Here is an 18,379-nt window from a genome sequence, read left to right on the forward strand (position 1 = left end):
TTGGCCTAATGGTTCAAATGTGTCTGCAGACATTTTAGAAATTTTAATTGATTTTCATTTTTTTCTATTAGCAAAACAAAAGTCTACTGATTGACTGTGTTCTTTAAATTATACAGTCTTTTTTTGACTTTGAATTACTTCATTTCTAGCTTTGCTTTATATAAGGAACATTTTCCTGTAGTTGAATCTTCATACTGATTTTTAGAATAATTTATGAAGGCAAAGCAAAGTTGCTTTCAAAATTATTAGAGAAAACAGCTCCATACATGTGCATTAGTGAAATCTTGCCTCACATTTTTAATTTTTAGTTTAGTCAGCTGTATTTTCATTTGGCATTTCAAATAACAATTCTCATATTTTAAATTAGCACTCTTTTCTGTATGGATTTGTATGCATGTTTTAACTATGTCAGCCTTTGGAATAACATAAAGCAAAATTCAAGGTATTGCAACAGATAGTCTGATCTAAAATAATCCATTTGATGGTGAAGTTTTTAATACTCATTTTCGCTTTAACAATTAAAAAGCAAATTTAGAAGGCTTTAATAGAATCTTACAGTTTGGATTTTTTAAAGTAAAATTTGGCAAGTTCATTTCTCTTTATTCTGCAATTTGAATCAGCAACTTAAAGGCTTTTTTTTTTTTTTTTTGAGACGGAGTCTTGCTCTGTCGCCCAGGCTGGAGTGCAGTGGCGTGATCTCGGCTCACTGCAAGCTCCGCCTCCTGGGTTCACGCCATTCTCCTGCCTCAGCCTCTCCGAGTAGCTGGGACTACAGGCGCCCGCCACCACGCCCGGCTAATTTTTTTTTGTATTTTTAGTAGAGACGGGGTTTCACCGTGGTCTCGATCTCCTGACCTCGTGATCCACCCGCCTTGGCCTCCCAAAGTGCTGGGATTACAAGCGTGAGCCACCGCGCCTGGCCTAACTTAAAGGCTTTAAGAATTGATGTGAACCAGTTTTTCCAGTGTTTCCAATGTTTTCTTGTTGTTGTGAATATATGTTTAAAATATGCTTCTAAATTACTGAATTTGCTTTATAGAGAATTGAGGAAAGTGCATTAAAAATGAACTTAAAACACATTGTGTGGTTCTTCTGATTTCTACAAAAATGTAAATGGAGTACTTTTTCCGTTATTAGCCAGGGGTGATCAAAATTTAAACCAGATGGCCTCCCTCTAGGTGTTAGGTCAATGTAAAGTTTAATCTTGCTACTTTCTTTTATGTTTTCATTTTATAATCTAATTACCTGAATTAAAAAAAAAACCCTAACAACCATTGTTTCTTGTTTATTTACCATGTGTCAGACACTGCATTATATGTCTGGGTATATTTAATTACCAAATAGTTCTAATTTATTATTGTCTGTATTTGCATATAAGGAAGTTAAGGCTTAAGAAAATGAAATACCTTGTTGAAGATCACAGAACTAGCAGCATTAAAGTTTAGGTCAAACTCTAGATTCCCTTGTTCTTAGCTACTATGCTATACTGCCTTTACTGTTTATTTGAGGATAAACATTAGTTAAGATAGTTATTGAAAAAAAAGTTAATATTGTTCCAGATAAAACAAAGGTCAGTTTTTACTAAAAGAACTTACTTATGTATGCTGGCTTGGATTGTTAGATTTACTTTGGATTACTAACACTTCTGTAAATCTATAATAACATCTTGCTTCCATTCTAGTAAATATTCCTTCAAAGTTAGTTGCAGACGTCAGTTAGAGAAACATACATTTGTCATATTAGGATGAGCTATTTAAAAAAATACAATTAGGCTGGTCGTGGTGACTCACACCTGTAATCCCAGCACTTTGAGAGGCCAAGGCGGGCATATGACCTGAGGTCAGGAGTTCAAGACCAGACTGGCCAACATGGTGAAACCCTGGTATCTATTAAAAAAAAAAAAATTATCCAGGCTTGGTGGTGGGCCCCTGTAGTCCCAGCTCCTCAGGAGCCTAGGGCAGGAAGAATTGCTTGAACATAGGAGGCGGAGGTTGCAGTGAGCCCAGATTGCACCACTGCACTCCAGCCTGGGTGACAGAGTGAGACTCCGTATCAAAAAAAAAAATAAGTTGCTGACAATTTATATAGTCTCTGTTCTACATTTAGAAATGTAGCTGAGAATTATTGTAACACAGGGAAGGAAGTTGAGAATGACATTGACTTACAGAAGCTTCTTAAAATTATCCATATATCCAATCAGTGTTCCACAACCCAAATGTAAAAATCTTTAAGGAATCCTCAACACACGCCTGCAGAACATTCATGTTTTCAATTCGAAGTTGCTCGTCAAGATCAGAAACTCTCACAGTTTGTATTTGCATGTGGTCTGTAGAAAAAATTCTGAAGAGTTGTGATCTCTCCGATAGTGATTGGGATGAGAATTTTGAATTAGTTACAGAATGTTGTGATTTGGTGATGGTCCCTTTTTAAAAAATACAAATGTTTCTTTCCTTTCTAGAAACGGCTTACAAAATAGACAGATCTTGGTAGACAACGTGGCTGCAGGCTGTTGAATTGGAATTCCCTGTGGCTGTCTGAAGGCAGGGTGTCTGGAGAGCGGTGGGCTGACCTGTTCCTACACCTTGCATCATGCCAGCTTTGTCAACGGGATCTGGGAGTGACACCGGTATGTGACCCCAAGAGGGGCAGTTTTCATTCCATCTTTGCTTAAATCTTGTTCACAGTGAAATACAGCATTGCTTTAAGCAAATGCAGGCAGATCATGCTTGTTTTTCTGTCACCAACACTAGGGACATAAGATCAACTCAGGGATGCCCTCCTAGGTAAAAGTTACTGGAGGACATGGACTCATTGCCTCTTTCTGCAGGTAGTGATGGCGTGTGCTGATGTTCTCATACTGTCTTGCTTTTAGAATAATTCTGTGCATTTAATTTAAAAAATTAAGTATTTGAAACTTATAGAAAAGTATGGCAAATACTGTGATACCCATATTATCCTTCACTCAGATGTATAACAGGTAGGAACTGTTTGCCACACTTGATTCAGATTTTTCTCTTTTTTTTCTCTTTAAGAAATAAAACATTATCCTTACCTCAATTCTCTGTTTTCTCTCTGTCACCAGAGGTAAAACTATCCTGAAATTGATATATACCATTTAGGGATTCAATTAAAACTAACAAACATATTTCATGTTATTATCAGTTATAAGACTTTGAGATACCTAGAATAGGTATTTCTAAGAAAGGAAAAAAAACTCACACACACACATGTGTACATAAAATCCTCCCCTTCTGATCTGATTCAGGAAGTAGAGGTATGGTGGTAGATGCCTCTTTGAGGTCCTATTCTGGACCAGAATCAGCACTTTTTCAAAGTGTAGAATCCTGGATGCCTCTAAGAACTACTAAAACAAAATGTAAATGGGGTTGGGGGCCTATGTCATGCGTTTTTAAAGCCCCTTGAAAGAAGTGGTAACATAGTGTGACGAAAAGGAATGTTCTCTGTTTTATATGGGCCATCCTGAATTTGGTTGATATAGCTCTCAAACCAGCCGAGGTGGCTGTCTCAGACTGGACAATTACAATGACTGGTGCTATAATCTCAAAAATGCCGAAACATAAATTCAGTTTTATCTCGTATTATGTTACACTGGCATTTTCATTTGCACTATTTGCGAATGTAATTCTTTGCTATTTCAAGCATATCCATAGTTATATTTTGGCAAGTTTTGTCTCATCTTTATCCATCAAAAATGATTTTTTTCCACTGTGATTTACATTGAGGATTCGTTTTTGTCAGGAAGAAGTTTTGATTGTTAAATTACGTAAAGCTTTTCTTTCTCAAGACCTTAACTTGGAAGCCAGACCCTTTGGAAATTTTTTTTCTTCTTTTTAGGTTTTATATAGTCCCACATTGTGTTCTACTTTATAAAAATGAATGATTTAACTTTCCATAGTGCTTTGGGAAATTATGGATAAAATTTATGTGAACCATAAATTTACTACAGTTGTGTAATGAATATGTTTTAAACCTTGCTGTTCACCCGAAATGCCTTAGTTTAATTTAATGCAAAATATTGTTGCTTACATATAACTTGAAGGAGGATTAAAATGGAGTATTTATAGTTTATAAGGCAGTTTAGGTGTCAGTCATGAAAAATAGCATAGGCTATTAAGAATTTAAAAAGAGCTTTTCCACACACAGCCAGCTCGCTCAGTGCAAATCTAAAGTGCCGATCTGAATGACACCTTGCTTTATGATGTTTTTTGATCTTATGTCCCCACAAGGTTTGAGCGAAGCACAGAAGACAAGAGTCTCTGCATTTACAGAAGCCGCAAAGTACGGCGTATGCATCAGATGTTTGCAACTGGCCAGTCAGGGGTCATTTTTCCCATAAGCAGCGTTGCTTAGCAGTTTCGCTGATGTCGTCCCATTATCAGGTTTCCAGGGGAACAGAGTTAAAGTCAGACCCTCATGCCACAGGAGCAAGGCATCCGACTCACAGCAGCCTAGATGCATGGATTGCTCATTTGGGAAAATACGTTCCGTGTAAAACTTTTACCACTTCTTCCTTCCCTTCTTGCTTATTTCACTAAGAAAAAAGGTAATTATACAAGTAATACATAAAAACATGCCCTTTCCCCAATCTCATTTTTTTCTCCGTTTGATAAGTAACCTGTAAGAGTTTCCTGTGCATTCAATACTTGCATATATATGTCATTAATACATTGTTTTTGAGTCTCTTTTCCTTTTCTTTTTAATCACAGATTTTCTTATGCCCTATTTATTATTCTTCAGCTTTTTTTCTACACCAAGCTGTATTCTTGGAGAGATATTTCCGTGTTAAATATAGAAAAGCGTTTGTGTTTACGCATGTTTATCTATATCTCTGTATACATCTGTGTATTTATCTCTTTCTCTTAAACTAATGTATACTTTTCTATCATATTGCTGTTTAGTGAACCATATTGCTGTTAATGAAAGCCTGGTTTTGCTCATTTTATAAATATTTTGGAAGGGAAGATGTACACATTTAATGATGTCAAATTGTCCTCCAGAGTGGTTAAACCACTGAATGATCTACAGTCAGTGTATTAAAGATGCTTTCCCCTACATTCTTGGCAATATTAAATATTGTCAATCTTTGTAATTTTTACCGATCTGTTGGGAAAAACATAAAATCTTAAGTGTGAAATGTGTGTTACTAGTGATAGCTAGCGTATTTTCATTTGTTTAATGGTCATTCCTCTGTGATTCATCTCTTCATATATCTTCCCCATTTTTGTACTGGTTTGTCATTTTCTAATTTACTTGCAGAATTTATTTATATTTTGTATATTCATCCTTTGAGCCATTATATGTTGAACACCATTTCTTCTGGTCAGTCATTTGTCCTTCTTATTCCTTAAATAATAACATTTCTTCTATAATAGTTGAAAACTTTTTTGTAGTCAAATCAATCCTTTCTGTATGATGCATGCTACTTTTCTTCTGCTTAAGAAGGCCTTTCCTATCCCAAGATTATGAAGATATTCTCTAAGATTTTTAATAGTTATCCTAAAGATTTGTTTTTACACATTTGAAATTATAATCCAACTGTAATCTGTATGTGGAGCATGGCAGTAGTCTAATCTCACCTGATTTTATTTTTTCATGTGGTCTACCAAGTAGTCCCCAGATCACTTATTCAATAGTCTGTCCTTTCCATGTATATTTTTAATATCCCCTCTATCATAATCCAGCATTACATATATGTTCTGAGTTCTCTTTCTTGGCTGTAATGATCTGTTGATTATATTTAATTTTTTTAATAGATTATTTTTTAGAGCAATTTTAGAATCATAGAAAAATTACGAAGACAGTACAGAGAGTTTCAATATGCCTTGCCTTAGTTTCCCCTGTTATTAGCATCTTACATTAGTATGGTAAATTCATTTCAATTGGAGAAATGATATTGATACATGATTATTATTAATTAAAATCTACACTTTATTCAGATTTCCTTCATTTTCCGTTTATGTCATTTTTTTTTTTTGTTCCAGGATCTCATTCGTAATACCATATTACATTTAGTTGTCAGCTCTTATTAAGTTTCTCTTGGCCATAATGGTTTCTAAGACTTTAGAAATCAGGCACAGTGGCTGACACCTTAATCCCAGCACTTTGAGAGGCTGAGGTGGGTGGAACTCTTGAGCCCAGAAGTTTGAGACCAGTCTGGGCAAACTGGTGAAACCACATCTCTACTAAAAATACAAAAAATTAGCTGGGCCATAGTGGCATGTGCCTATAGTTCCAGCTACCTGGAAGGCTGAGGTGGGAGGATCACCTGAGCCTGGGAGGTGCAGGCTGCAGTGAGCAGTGATCACACCACTGCACTTCAGCCTGGGCAATGGAGTGAGACCCTGTCTCAAAAAAACAAAACAACAAAACAAAACAAAAAACAACAAAACCCAAAAGACTTTCCTTGATTTTGACAATCTTGAGAGTTTTGAGGAGTTCTGGTTAGGTATATTGTAAGGATTCCCCTCTCCTGCAATTTGTCTGATATTTTTCTTGTGAAAAGATTGGGGTTATGTGTTTGTGGGGTAAGATCAGAGCGGTGAAGGGCCATTGTCATCATATCACACTGAGGGTATATTCTGTCAACTCGATTTATAACTGTTGACATTAATGTTGGTGACCTGCCTAAAGTACTGTGTGTCAGGTTTCTCCACTGTGAGATTACTCTTTTTTTCACCCTTTCCATACTGTAATCTTTGGAAAAAGTCTCTCTGTGCAGCCCACACTTAGAGTAGCATGTGTGGTTTCTCCTCCTTTAGGGTAAAGGAGCTATCTAAATTATTTGGAATTCTTTGTCTTTTTTCTCCCATTTATTAATTTATTCAATCATTCAGATCAGTATGGAGTCGTGGATACTTATTTTGTACTTTGGGTTAAAAGCCACGACTACTTTATTCTGTTGCTCAAATTGTTCCAGCTTTGGCCCTTGGGAGCTCTTTGAGTTGGCTTCTTTGATAACCCCCATCAATGTGGGCTCATTTGTTTTTAGCACTTCCTTACTTTTGATACTACAAATATTCTTGGCTCATCTTGTATATTTCCTGCCCCAGTCCTAGAAGTAGACATTTCTCTAAGGAGCTCTAGCTCCTTTCGTTGGGATGGGCTTAGAAATCAAGATCTGGGCAATAGGTTTGCTCATCGCTACTGGAGTGTTGTTTCTTTTTCGTTTCGTTTCATTTCGTTTCTTTTCTCTTTTCTCTCCTCCCTCCTCCTCCTCTCTCTTCTGTCTTCTCTCTCTTCTGTCTTCTGTCTTCTCTCTCTCTCCCCCTCTCCTTTCCTTTCTTTTTTCTTTCCAATTCTTTTCTTCTTGGTAGAGATGGGGTACCCTGTGTTGCCCAGGCTGGTCTCAAACTCCTGAGGTCAAGTGATGCTCCTGCCTCAGCCTCCCAAAGTGCTGGGATTATAGGCATGAGGCACTGCACTCAGCCTTAGAGTGTTGTTTCTTTTTTTTGTTTTTTTGAGACGGAGTCTTGCTCTGTTGCCCAGGCTGGAGTGCAGTGGTGCTGTCTCGGCTCATTGCAAGCTCTGCCTCCCAGGTTTATACCATTCTCCTGCCTCAGCCTCCTGAGTAGCTGAGACTTCAGGTGCCCGTCACCACGCCTGGCTAATTTTTTGTATTTTTTTTTTTTTAGTAGAGACAGGGTTTCACCATGTTAGCCAGGATGGTCTTGATCTCCTGACCTCGTGATCCGCCCGCCTCGGCCTCCCAAAGTGCTGGGATTACAGGTGTGAGCAACCGCGCCCGGCCGGAGTGTTGTTTCGTTAAGGCTCTTTCAGCTGACAAAGCAACGAAATGTATGTGTGTAAGTTAACCCATGCGTAAACACACATAAACATATCTGAACATTTCTATGTGTAATCATCTGTAACTATACTAAACTAAATATGAGTTCTCATTGATGCTTTCAGCTCTAATCCTTAGCAAATGGATCATTGTAGCCTCTCCCCCCTCCACCAGTGGAAAACTTGCCACTACCATCCACCATCGATTTACTTAATTGTTCAATCCCAGTGTACATGTACCAGTATAGCAGTATCAGAATTGTTAACCATGGGAAACAACTTTTATTAGCTAGAGAGTTGATTTTATTTTTATTCTCGGCATAGTCCCATAGCATCTTTATAGTTTTTAATCTTATGGAATTATTCCTTTCCTGCATAATACCTATATTAGTTTTAGTTTTATAATTTCATTATGATTTTTACAAGCATCAGGTAATGTGAAATATAATATAGTTACAGAAATGCACATTAAAAACCTTTATAAGTAGAGTTTTAAAAGTGGTTATAAGCCAGCATCCATGTGACCTGGTCATATCCACGTGACCACATCCACCTAGGTCAAAAATTCCAACACTTTGAAGGCAGCCTGTGTATCTCTTCTCAGTCACAATCTTCCCAACCTCCTTAATGACTCCTACCTCACACTACACATAAGACATAGTTTATGATTTGTATAAGCATTCATGGGCAATATGGTTTAATTTTGCTGGTTGAACTTTATAAATGGAATTACACCGTAAGCAGTTTTTAGTTTGAAAGTGAATATTTATTTAGAATGAAGAAAATGAAAACACATTGTAAATTTTCAAAAGTGGCTACAATATAACAAGTATTACAGAATCCAGGGGAAAAGTATAATTTTTAAAAAATTAACTCCGTGACACACCTCCATAAAGCTTTTTCTTCTATATTTTTGGCTGTCTACTCTTTCCTTGCCTCTTCACGTGTACTATTTTCTTTAAAAGAAGAGAAAAGCAATCCATCTTACATTACCAATCAATTGTGTGTGTGTGTGTGTGTGTGTGTGTGTGTGTTTTAAGAGACAGGATCTCACTCTGTCAACCAGGCTGAATGCAGTGGTGCAATTGTAGCTCATTGCAGCCTCAAACTCCTAGGATCCTCCTGCCTCAGTGTCTCAAGTAGCTGGGACTACAGGCGCATGCTACCATGCCTGGCTAATTTTTTACATTTTGTAGAGACTTCGGTGAGTCTTCCTGTGTTGACCAGGCTGGTCTCAAACTTCTGGGCTCAAGTGATCGTCCCACCACTGGCCTCCCAAAGTGCTGGGATTATAGGTGTGAGCTATTGTGCCTGGCCTTACATTGATTTTTGAATGTTAAACCAACTTGCATTCTAGAGATAAACCCAATTTGGTCATAATTTACTATCCTTTTTATATATTTCTGGATTTGGTTTGCTCATATTTTGTTTAGAATTTTGAGATCTGTGTTGATGAGTGAGTTCAGTTGTAATTTCGCTTTTTCATTCTTTACGAAATTTCACAAAGTCATGCTGGTCTCGTGTAGCGTCTTGGGACGAGCCTTTCCTCTTCTGTGGAAGAGTTTGTGAAAGATTGAAATTCACTTTTACTTGAGTAGAACTTACCTGTTAGGTCACCTGTGCCTGGGAATTTTCTTTTTTGATAAGATTTTTGGTAACTAATTCATTTATTTTAAAGGTTAAAAGAATGTTCTAGCTTTCTGTTTCTTCTTGAGTCAATTTTGGTGATTTACAGTTTTCCAAGACTGTCCATTTCATCAGAATTTTCAAATTTGTTGGGAAAGAATTATTTGTATTATTATTACTTCATACCTATAGTTTCTATATTGATGCTTTTTTTTTTGGTCCTGATATTGGTAACTTTTGCACTCGCTTCCTCCTCTTAATTTTGTGAAGAGTTTTGTCAATTCTATTAGTCTTTTTGGATATAAAACTTATGGCTTTATTTTCTCTATTGTACATTTGTTTTTATTTCATTAATTTTTACTGTTCTTTTTCTTATTTCTAGAAATGCTTTGTTTATAAATATTTAATCTTTCCCTTTTCCTAATGTTCACATTTAAGACTATTTCTCACTAAGTTTTATTGGCTTTATTTGTGCTATAATTTAAAAATATTTTCTAATTTTATTAAGTGTTTGCTTTAGAATTTTTGTAATTGATTATTTAGAATTTTAAAAAATATTCACATAAGAGTTTTTTTCATTTTTTTTTTTGTTACTGATTTTTAACCTTAATTGCTTTGTGGTCAGAAAGCTGAATTTGCACCATTTTAGTCCTTTGAAATTTGTTTAGACTTATTTTATGGCTAGATATATGGTTAATTTCAATAAGTATTCTGAATATGTTTAACAATAGGTATATTCTGTAATATTGACTGTAGTTTTCTATATGTGTCTATTAGGCCAAACTTATTGATTAAGTCATTCAAATATTCTGTATTCTAATTGATATTTTGTTGTCGCTGCTTATTCTTTCACTTACCAAGAGAAGTATTTTTAAAAATCTCCCTCAGCGATTATGGATTTATCTTGTAGTTCTATCAGTTTTTGTTTAGTTTATTTATTTATTTATTTGAGATGGAGTCTCGCTCTGTCGCCCAGGCTGGAATGCAGTGGTACGATCTTGGCTCACTGCAACCTCCGCCTCCCGGGTTCAAGCAATTCTCCTGCCTCAGCCTCTGGAGTAGCTGGGACTACAGGCATGCACCATCATGCCAGCTACTTTTTTGTATTTTTTTTTTTGTAGAGATGGAGTTTCACCATGTTGGCCAGGCTGGTCTTGAACTTCTGAACTCAAGTGATCTGCCTGCCTCGGCTTCCCAAAGTACTGGGATTACAGGCGTGAATCACTGTGCCTGGCCTTCTTTTTTGTATATTTAAATATGTTATTTTGTTGGTAAATTAAGCCTTTTAAATAAATTTTATGTTGAAGTATATACTTTTTTTTTCTGTTAGCACTGAGTAGTTTATCTTTTTCTGTCCTTTTGCTTTCAGCTCTTCTGTGTTCCTAACATTGATAGAGCTCTTGTGAATTGCTTGTAATTGAAGCTTTTTGGGGTTGTACAAATCTTTGCTTTTAACTAGAGTATTTTCAGTACAGTTAACATAATGACTGACTTTTAAAATTTAAAATCTACCATCCCATTTTGTGCTTTCTCTTTGTCCTATTCTTTCTTTTTTTCTATTATTTATATTTTCTTTGGACTGATTAGAATATTTCTATCATTTTCATTTTTCTCTGCTGTCTTGATGTTATACATTCTCTTTCTGTTCTTTTGGTAGTTTCCTTCGTAATTACTACTTGAATCCTTTATTGTAAAAATTCAACATTAATCTCTACCTTTATTGCCACCATGGACAAGCTAAGGACCTTACAAGACTTCTACTTCATATGTTCCCAACTTATATGCTACTGTGTCATGTATTTTCATTCTCTATTTTAAATAAAAAACCCCAGACCTGAAGACATCATTGTCACAGTTCTTTTTGTTTTGTTTTGTTTTGTTTTGTTTTTTTTTTGAGACGGAGTCTCGCTCTGTCGCCCCGGCTGGAGTGCAGTGCACGATCTCGGCTCACTGCAAGCTCCGCCTCCCGGGTTCACGCCATTCTCCTGCCTCAGCCTCCTGAGTAGCTGGGACTACAGGCGCCCGCCACCACGCCTGGCTAATTTTTTGTATTTTTAGTAGAGATGGGGTTTCACCGTGTTAGCCAAGATGGGCTCGATCTCCTGACCTCGTGATCCACCCGCCTCGGCCTCCCAAAGTGCTGGGATTACAGGCATGAGCTACTGCGCCCGGCCCATTGTCACAGTTTTATACTATCAGTATTCATTTAGAGTTCCTCACATATTACCATTTTCTTTGTTTACCTCCAACTCACAACTCAGCATTTTCATCCACCATGGTTTTTCCATCTGCTTACAGTAAAAATGTTTAGAATTTCCTATTTTGAAGGTCTACTGCTATCAAACTGTCTCTGTTATTGCTGAAAATGTTTTTATTTGTGCTCGTTCTTGGAAGTAGTTTTTACCAAGCACATAACGCTAGGTTAGCAGTTATTATTTTTTCCTCAGTGCACTGAAAGCAAGAGGCAATGAAATTATATATTCAAAGTGGCTATTTAAAAGTCAGTTGTCAGAGTCTGTCTTTGGAAGTAATCTGCCTTCTTTCTCTGGCTGTTTTTATTATTTTCTTTTTTTCTTAGATGTCTGCACTGTCACTATTCTGTGTCTAGGTGGAATTTCATTTTCTATGCCTCATCCAGAATTCATTTGGCTTTTTGAATGCATATAAATCTGTGTATTTCATGAATTCTGGAAAAATTTCAGCTGTTAATCTTTTAAGATGTTACCTGTACTTCATTCTTCCTCTCTCCTATCGTTCTAGTGTGCCAGTTAAATATGCCTAAGACATTTCTGCTATCCCTTATCTTTCTTAACCCTCTTATATATTTCAGTCTTTTTTGGTCTTTCCATCAGCCATCAGCCGTTTGAGTAATTCTCACCTATCTTGTTTGGTTAATTCTTTTTTGAGCTTTACTGCTCTCCTGTACATGCTGGGGTTGAGTTTTTAATTTCAATGATGATGATTATTTGTATAGGAAGCAACTGCTTAATTCTTTTTCTTTTCTTTTTTTTTCTTTTTTTTTTTGAGATGGAGTCTCACTCTGTCACCCAGGCTGGAGTGCAGTGGTGTGATCTCAGCTCACTGCAACCTCCGCTTCTTGGGTTCAAGCGATTCTGCCTCAGCCTCCTGAGTAGCTGTGATTACAGGCGTGTGCCACCACACCTGGTTAATTTTTGTATTTTTAGTAGAGACAGGGTTTCACCATGTTGGCCAGGCCGGTCTCAAACTCCTGACCTCAGGTGATTCGCCCACCTCAGCCTCCCAAAGTGCTGGGATTACAGGCGTGAGCCACGGTGCCTGGCCAAGAAGTGCTGCTTAGTTCTTTTAAAAATGTTTGGCCCATGTTCAAGTTGTTTGCACTATAGATCAGTTTGCTTAGGGAAATCCCGTTAACCTCACTTCTGGTATGAAAATCATGATCCTTTATCCTTAAAGTGATAGATTCAAATTACTGAAGGTAATGGATATATCACTGAGATTCACCACTCAAGGAATCCATTTTAAAAAACAAAAGTGGATTTTACTGATATCGTCAGTGTCATGAAATTACTTTGTTCTCATCTTTCATATATAAAAAAAACCTCATGATAACATTTTTTTCTTCTTGGTAATTCATGTATTTCCTTGGGGAAAAGCAAGGTCTTGAACTTGTTGCTTTTTTCCTCTAACAGTTCTCCCACCCAAAGTATACTTTGCTGATTTGATTTGATCATATTCATACTTTTTAGTTTCCTTGCAGAGCAAATTAAGATTGTTGGGCAAGTAGTTCAGTCAGGATGGCAATTATTAAAAAGTCAAGAAACAACAGATGGTGATGAGGCTATAGAGAAATAAGAATGCTTTTATCCTGTTGGTGAGAGTGTAAGTTAGTTCAACCATGTGGAAGACAGTGTGGCGATTCCTCAAAGATCTGGAACCAGAAATACCGTTTGACCCACTCATCTCATTACTGGGTATATACCCAAAGGAATATAAGTCATTCTGTTATAAAGATACATGCATGCATGTGTTCATTACAGCATTATTCACAGTAGCAAAGACATGGAGTCAACTCAAATGTCTATCAATGATAGACTGGATAAAGAAAATGTGGTCCATATACACCATGGAATACTGTGCAGCCATAAAAATGAACAAGATCAACCATGTCCTTTGCAGGGACATGGTTGGAGCTGGAAACCATTATTGTCAGCAAACTTAAGCAGGAACAGAAAGCCAAACACTGCACGTTTTCTCTTGTAAGTGGGAGCTGAACAATGAGAACACATGGACACAAGGAGGGGAACATCACACACTGGAGCCTGTCGGGGGTTGGCGGCGGGGAAGGGAGAGCATCCGGAAAAATAGCTAATGAATGTAGGGCTTAATACCTAGGTGATGGGTTGATACGTGCAGCAAACCACCATGGCACATGTTTACCTATGTAACAAACCTGCACGTCCTGCACGTGTATCCCGGAACTGAAAATAAAAATTAAATTTAAAAAAAGATCGTTAGGCACGTAGTTGACTGCAGGCTGTTCTCTGTGAACAAGAAGCAGTGTGTGAACTGGCATTTGGGAATACCTTCTTTTTGGGAGTAATGTATTTCCTTGTACACAGAGCTTGTATTCTTTAACACTGAATCAGTACACTTACTCTTGTCCTTGTCACTACTCAGAAAATATTTGGAACTAAGTGAAAAAGTCCTCTTCAGATATTATGGGGTTTTCAGTGATAAACTAAAGAAAATCTCTGAGTACTCTTTTCTTACAATGTCTCTCCTGCGTGCAGAGAGTATGCCTCAATGTTTGTCATATCAGGAGCTTCCTTTAATGGTAAGGTAAAATACCTGCTAGCAAGCATACATAATAGTAATTAGTTTACTACATTCCAAGGCTTTACTGTTAAAAAAGTCCTTTCATATAGGAATGTTACCAGTAATCTTTATTAGTGCATAATATTTGTGTTTCATTTCGTTGCTCGTTTTAGAGTCTTTATGGGAATAGTGTGACTTCTGTTTTTGCTATAAGGAGTGCAACCATTAATGATGTCTATGTAGTTTATTTTTCATTTTTAAGATTTTCTTATTGAGGTAAAATATGTATGATATAAAATTTGCCATTTTTACCATTTTTAAGTGTAAAATTTAGTGTAATTAATTGTATTCAAAATGTCTTATGATCATCACCATTATCTGCTTCCTAGACATTCTTTTCACCCCATACAGAAACTCAGTACTCATTAAGAGTAACTTGACCTGGCTGGGTGTCGTGGGTCACTCCTGTAATCCCAGCACTTTGGGAGGCTGAGGTGGGTGGATCACCTGAGGTCAGAAGTTCGAGAACAGCCTGGGCAACATGATGAAACCCTGTCGCTACCAAAAATACAAAAATTAGCTGGGCATGGTGGCGCTCTCCTCTAATTCCAGCTACTCAGGAGGCTGAGGCATGAGAATAGCTTGAACCCGGGAGGTGGAGGTTGCAGTGAGCCGAGATTATACCACTACACTCCAGCCTGGGTGACAGAGTGGGGCTCAAAAAAAAAAAAAAAAAGGTAACCTTACCTGTCCCTCTCCCTTCAGCCCATGTCAATCACCATTCTACTGTCTCTAGAATTTGTCTATTTTAGATATTTCATGTAAGTGGAGTGACAGAGTATTTGTCTTTTTTCTTTACTGACTTGTTTTACTTAGCATAATGTTTTCAAGGTTCATCTGTGTTGTAGCATGTATCAGAAATTAATTTCTTTTTATGGTGGAATAATACTCCATTGTATGTATATACTGCATTTTGTGTATCCATTTATCAGTTGGTGGACACTTGAGATGTTTCCATATTTTGGCTATTGTGTGTAATGCTGCAATGAACATTGCTGTACAGGTATCTCTTTGAGTCCTTGATTTAGATGCTTATGTGTATATAATATTGCCTAAAATTAGCCAAATCACTGGGTTTAAAAAATGTAGTATTCATTGTCACAAAAATAAGTATGTCCCTGTGAGTGTAGTTTCCTGGTCATATGATAATTCTGTGTTTAGCTTTTTAAGGAACCACCAACCTATTTTCCATGGATGCTGCAACATTTTACATTTCTACCAGCAATATGTGAGGGTTCCAATTCCTTTACATCCTCATCAGCATTTGTTATTTCCCATAGTTTTTGATTATAGCCATTGTAGGAAAGTGTGGAGTGATTTCATTGTGATTTTGATTTGCATTTCCCTAATGACTAATGACACTGTGCAGTTTTACATGTACTTTTTAGCCATTTGTCTTTAGAGAAATGTTTACTGAAGTTTTTTGTCCATTTTTTAATTGGATTGTCTTTGTTGTTGAGTTTCCCTGTTCTCTATATGTTCTGGATATTAAACACTTACGACATTTACGATCTGCAAATATTTTCTCCTGTTTTGAAGGTTGTCTTTTCACTTTTTTTGATAATGTCCTTTGACGGACAGATGTTTTTAATTTCGATGTTCAATTTATCAATTTTTTCTTATGTTGTTGATGCTTTTGGTGACATATCTAAGAATCCATTATCAAATACGAGGTCATGAAGATTTACTCCTATGTTTTCTTATAAGAGTTTTATGGTCTTAGTTCAAATATTTAGGTCGTTGATCCATTTCGAGCTAATTTTTTTATGTGGTGTGAGGTAAGTGTCGAACTTTACTCTTCTGTATGTGGAAATTCCATTGTCCCAGCACTGTATGTAGTTTTTCATCTCTGCATTTAGTGGCTACCAGTTTTTATCCTGGAAAGCACTAGTTTGTGTTTATTTGCAGAATAAATCACTGTTCTTTATTTAAAAGTTACTAGAGAACTTTGATGGCTTTATACCACTGTTTGACAGAATTTCTCAACTGACAGAGCACTGGGGATAGGGGAGATTGGCTCTCACAATTTTTAAATTTAGAATTAAAAAATTTTTATTTTTATTTTTTTGATAAAATCTAATTCTTATGGTCATGTTTTGGTAGTTTATCTTTTTGGTTACCTAAATGCATTTTTAGTTTAACTTCTCCTAACACAGGTAGATTCACGCTGTTTTAAGGTTGGAATCCTGTTAACTTTCTCCATTGATGCTTTTGTTACCTGATAGTAATGGGTGAAAGAAAAGGGCCATATAAAATTAATCTATGTTAAATGGGGGATGGAAAGAGCATATTAAATAGTAGGAAAAATGATCAGAACTTTATCCAGAAAAGGGAAACAAATTATCGTGTTTTTAATTTAATGAAGGACATGTTAGGTTATAATTTTAGCTTTGTGCTAATTCATAGAATGTAGAATGGATTCTGCTGAATTTTTCTTTGTTGGCGTGATATTGCTCACAACATTTTGTGACAGCACTTTGTTTTACTTCCAGAAAGTCAATGAAAAGAGCATTTTAACAAAAAAATTTGAAGTCTTCATTTTCGCTAGGTTTCTTTTTTTTTTTTTAACTTTGATATTCACATTGTTCTCTTTTCAAGTGTAATATGTTGTTAAGCAGGTTAGTTTTTTCTTCCCTAGTTGTTAACTGGGTAAGATTTTTCAGAAACTAATTCATCACCAGCATTGCTTACAGTTGAATTTTCTCACCTCTGTGAAATTGTGTATTTATTTATTTATTTTTTTCTTTTTGAGATGGAGTTTCACTCTGTTGCCTAGGCTGGAGTGCAGTGTCATGATCTCGGCTCACTGCAACCTCTGCCTCCTGGGTTCAAGTGATTCTCATGCCTCAGCCTCCTGAGTAGCTGGGATTACAGGCGTGTAACACCATGCCCAGCTAATTTTTGTATTTTTAGTAGAGATGGGGTTTCACCATGTTGGCCAGGCTGGTCTCAAACTCCTGATGTCAAGTGATCCTCCTGCCTCGGCCTCCCAAAGTGCTGGGATTGCAGGCGTGAGCCACCGCATCTGGCCAAAATTGTGTATTTTTGCAATGACATTTATGGCATCCAAGATAAAGACCAATGACATTAATAGAGTGGGCATGTGTTAGGTGGGAAGAGATGTTGGAATGAAACCTAATATTATACATTTCAGTTTATAGGTGAATAGCCTTATATTTACTTTCCTTTGTAGCCTTGTAACACTTGAGACTGAGATCAGAAATATTCAGAAGATTGGGAGCCTCTATGTTTGCTTTACTATTTTTAATTACTACTGTGAACTAATCTTGTCTTTGATCTGTTTTACTCAGTAGAATATATGGCTCAATATAATTGTAATTGTGTAAAGCAGTAATTCTCCAAACACAAATGGCAATAAGCAAATGACAGTGGGAGTTAATTAGAAGAACTCTGACAAACATAATCTCTACAGTACTTATATAGGCTTATGCAACGATGATGGAATGAGATTTCTGCAAAAATTATAATCATGCTACAAATTTGAGCATAGGTGAACAAAATCTTACTGACTGAAGCAGCTTGTGGATCACTTGAAATATTACTGGGACCCCGCATTGTTTGGCAGACCATGCCTGAAGAAACAAGAATTAATCTGGTCTCTTGCACTGTTTCCTCAGAAGATTCGAGCTCAGTGATCAGTGTGGAAAATGCCCATCCTCGCTTCCTAGCAGTTTCTTGCTCAGGAGAAAATGCTATAACAAGTGACTCTTAAATTTAAGAGAGCATATTTCAGTGGTCTTATAAAATATTAATACATTTGAGTAGTTATATTGGGCGGCTTTTTTTTTTTTGGAGACAGAAACTCACTCTGTCACCCATGCTGGAGTGCAGTGGTGTGACTCGGCTCACTGCCACCTCTGCCTCCCAGGTTCAAGCGATTCTCCTGCCTCAGCCTCCCGAGTAGCTGGGACTACAGGCCCTGCCCCCACGCCTGGCTCATTTTTGTATTTTTTAGTAGAGACAGGATTTCACCATCCTGGCCAAGCTATTTTTATAGCCTAGATCCCCAGTATGCTTATGTGTGTGTAATACTGCCTAAAATTAGCCAAACCACTAGGGTTTTTTTTTTTTT

At 36.8% G+C, this 18,379-nt stretch overlaps 1 protein-coding gene across 4 annotated transcripts in view; it reads left to right on the forward strand.

Annotated features, from left to right (window-relative positions):
* The window catches only part of MPP7 (membrane palmitoylated protein 7), a 268,278-nt gene that overhangs the window by 65,147 nt on the left and 184,752 nt on the right, over positions 1-18,379 (forward strand). For all 4 annotated transcript variants that reach the window (XR_004026705.1, XM_030798162.1, XM_030798160.1 and 1 more), the window contains exon 2: positions 2,459-2,626. Coding sequence is in view for 3 of the 4 variants with exons in the window: in XM_030798162.1 (XP_030654022.1) it covers positions 2,590-2,626 (37 nt within the window). In the remaining variant the exon portion in view is untranslated. The remainder of the gene's footprint in view (positions 1-2,458; positions 2,627-18,379) is intronic.

This window comes from Nomascus leucogenys, chromosome 18, assembly GCF_006542625.1.
Source record: "Nomascus leucogenys isolate Asia chromosome 18, Asia_NLE_v1, whole genome shotgun sequence".
Taxonomy (NCBI): Eukaryota; Metazoa; Chordata; class Mammalia; order Primates; family Hylobatidae; genus Nomascus; species Nomascus leucogenys.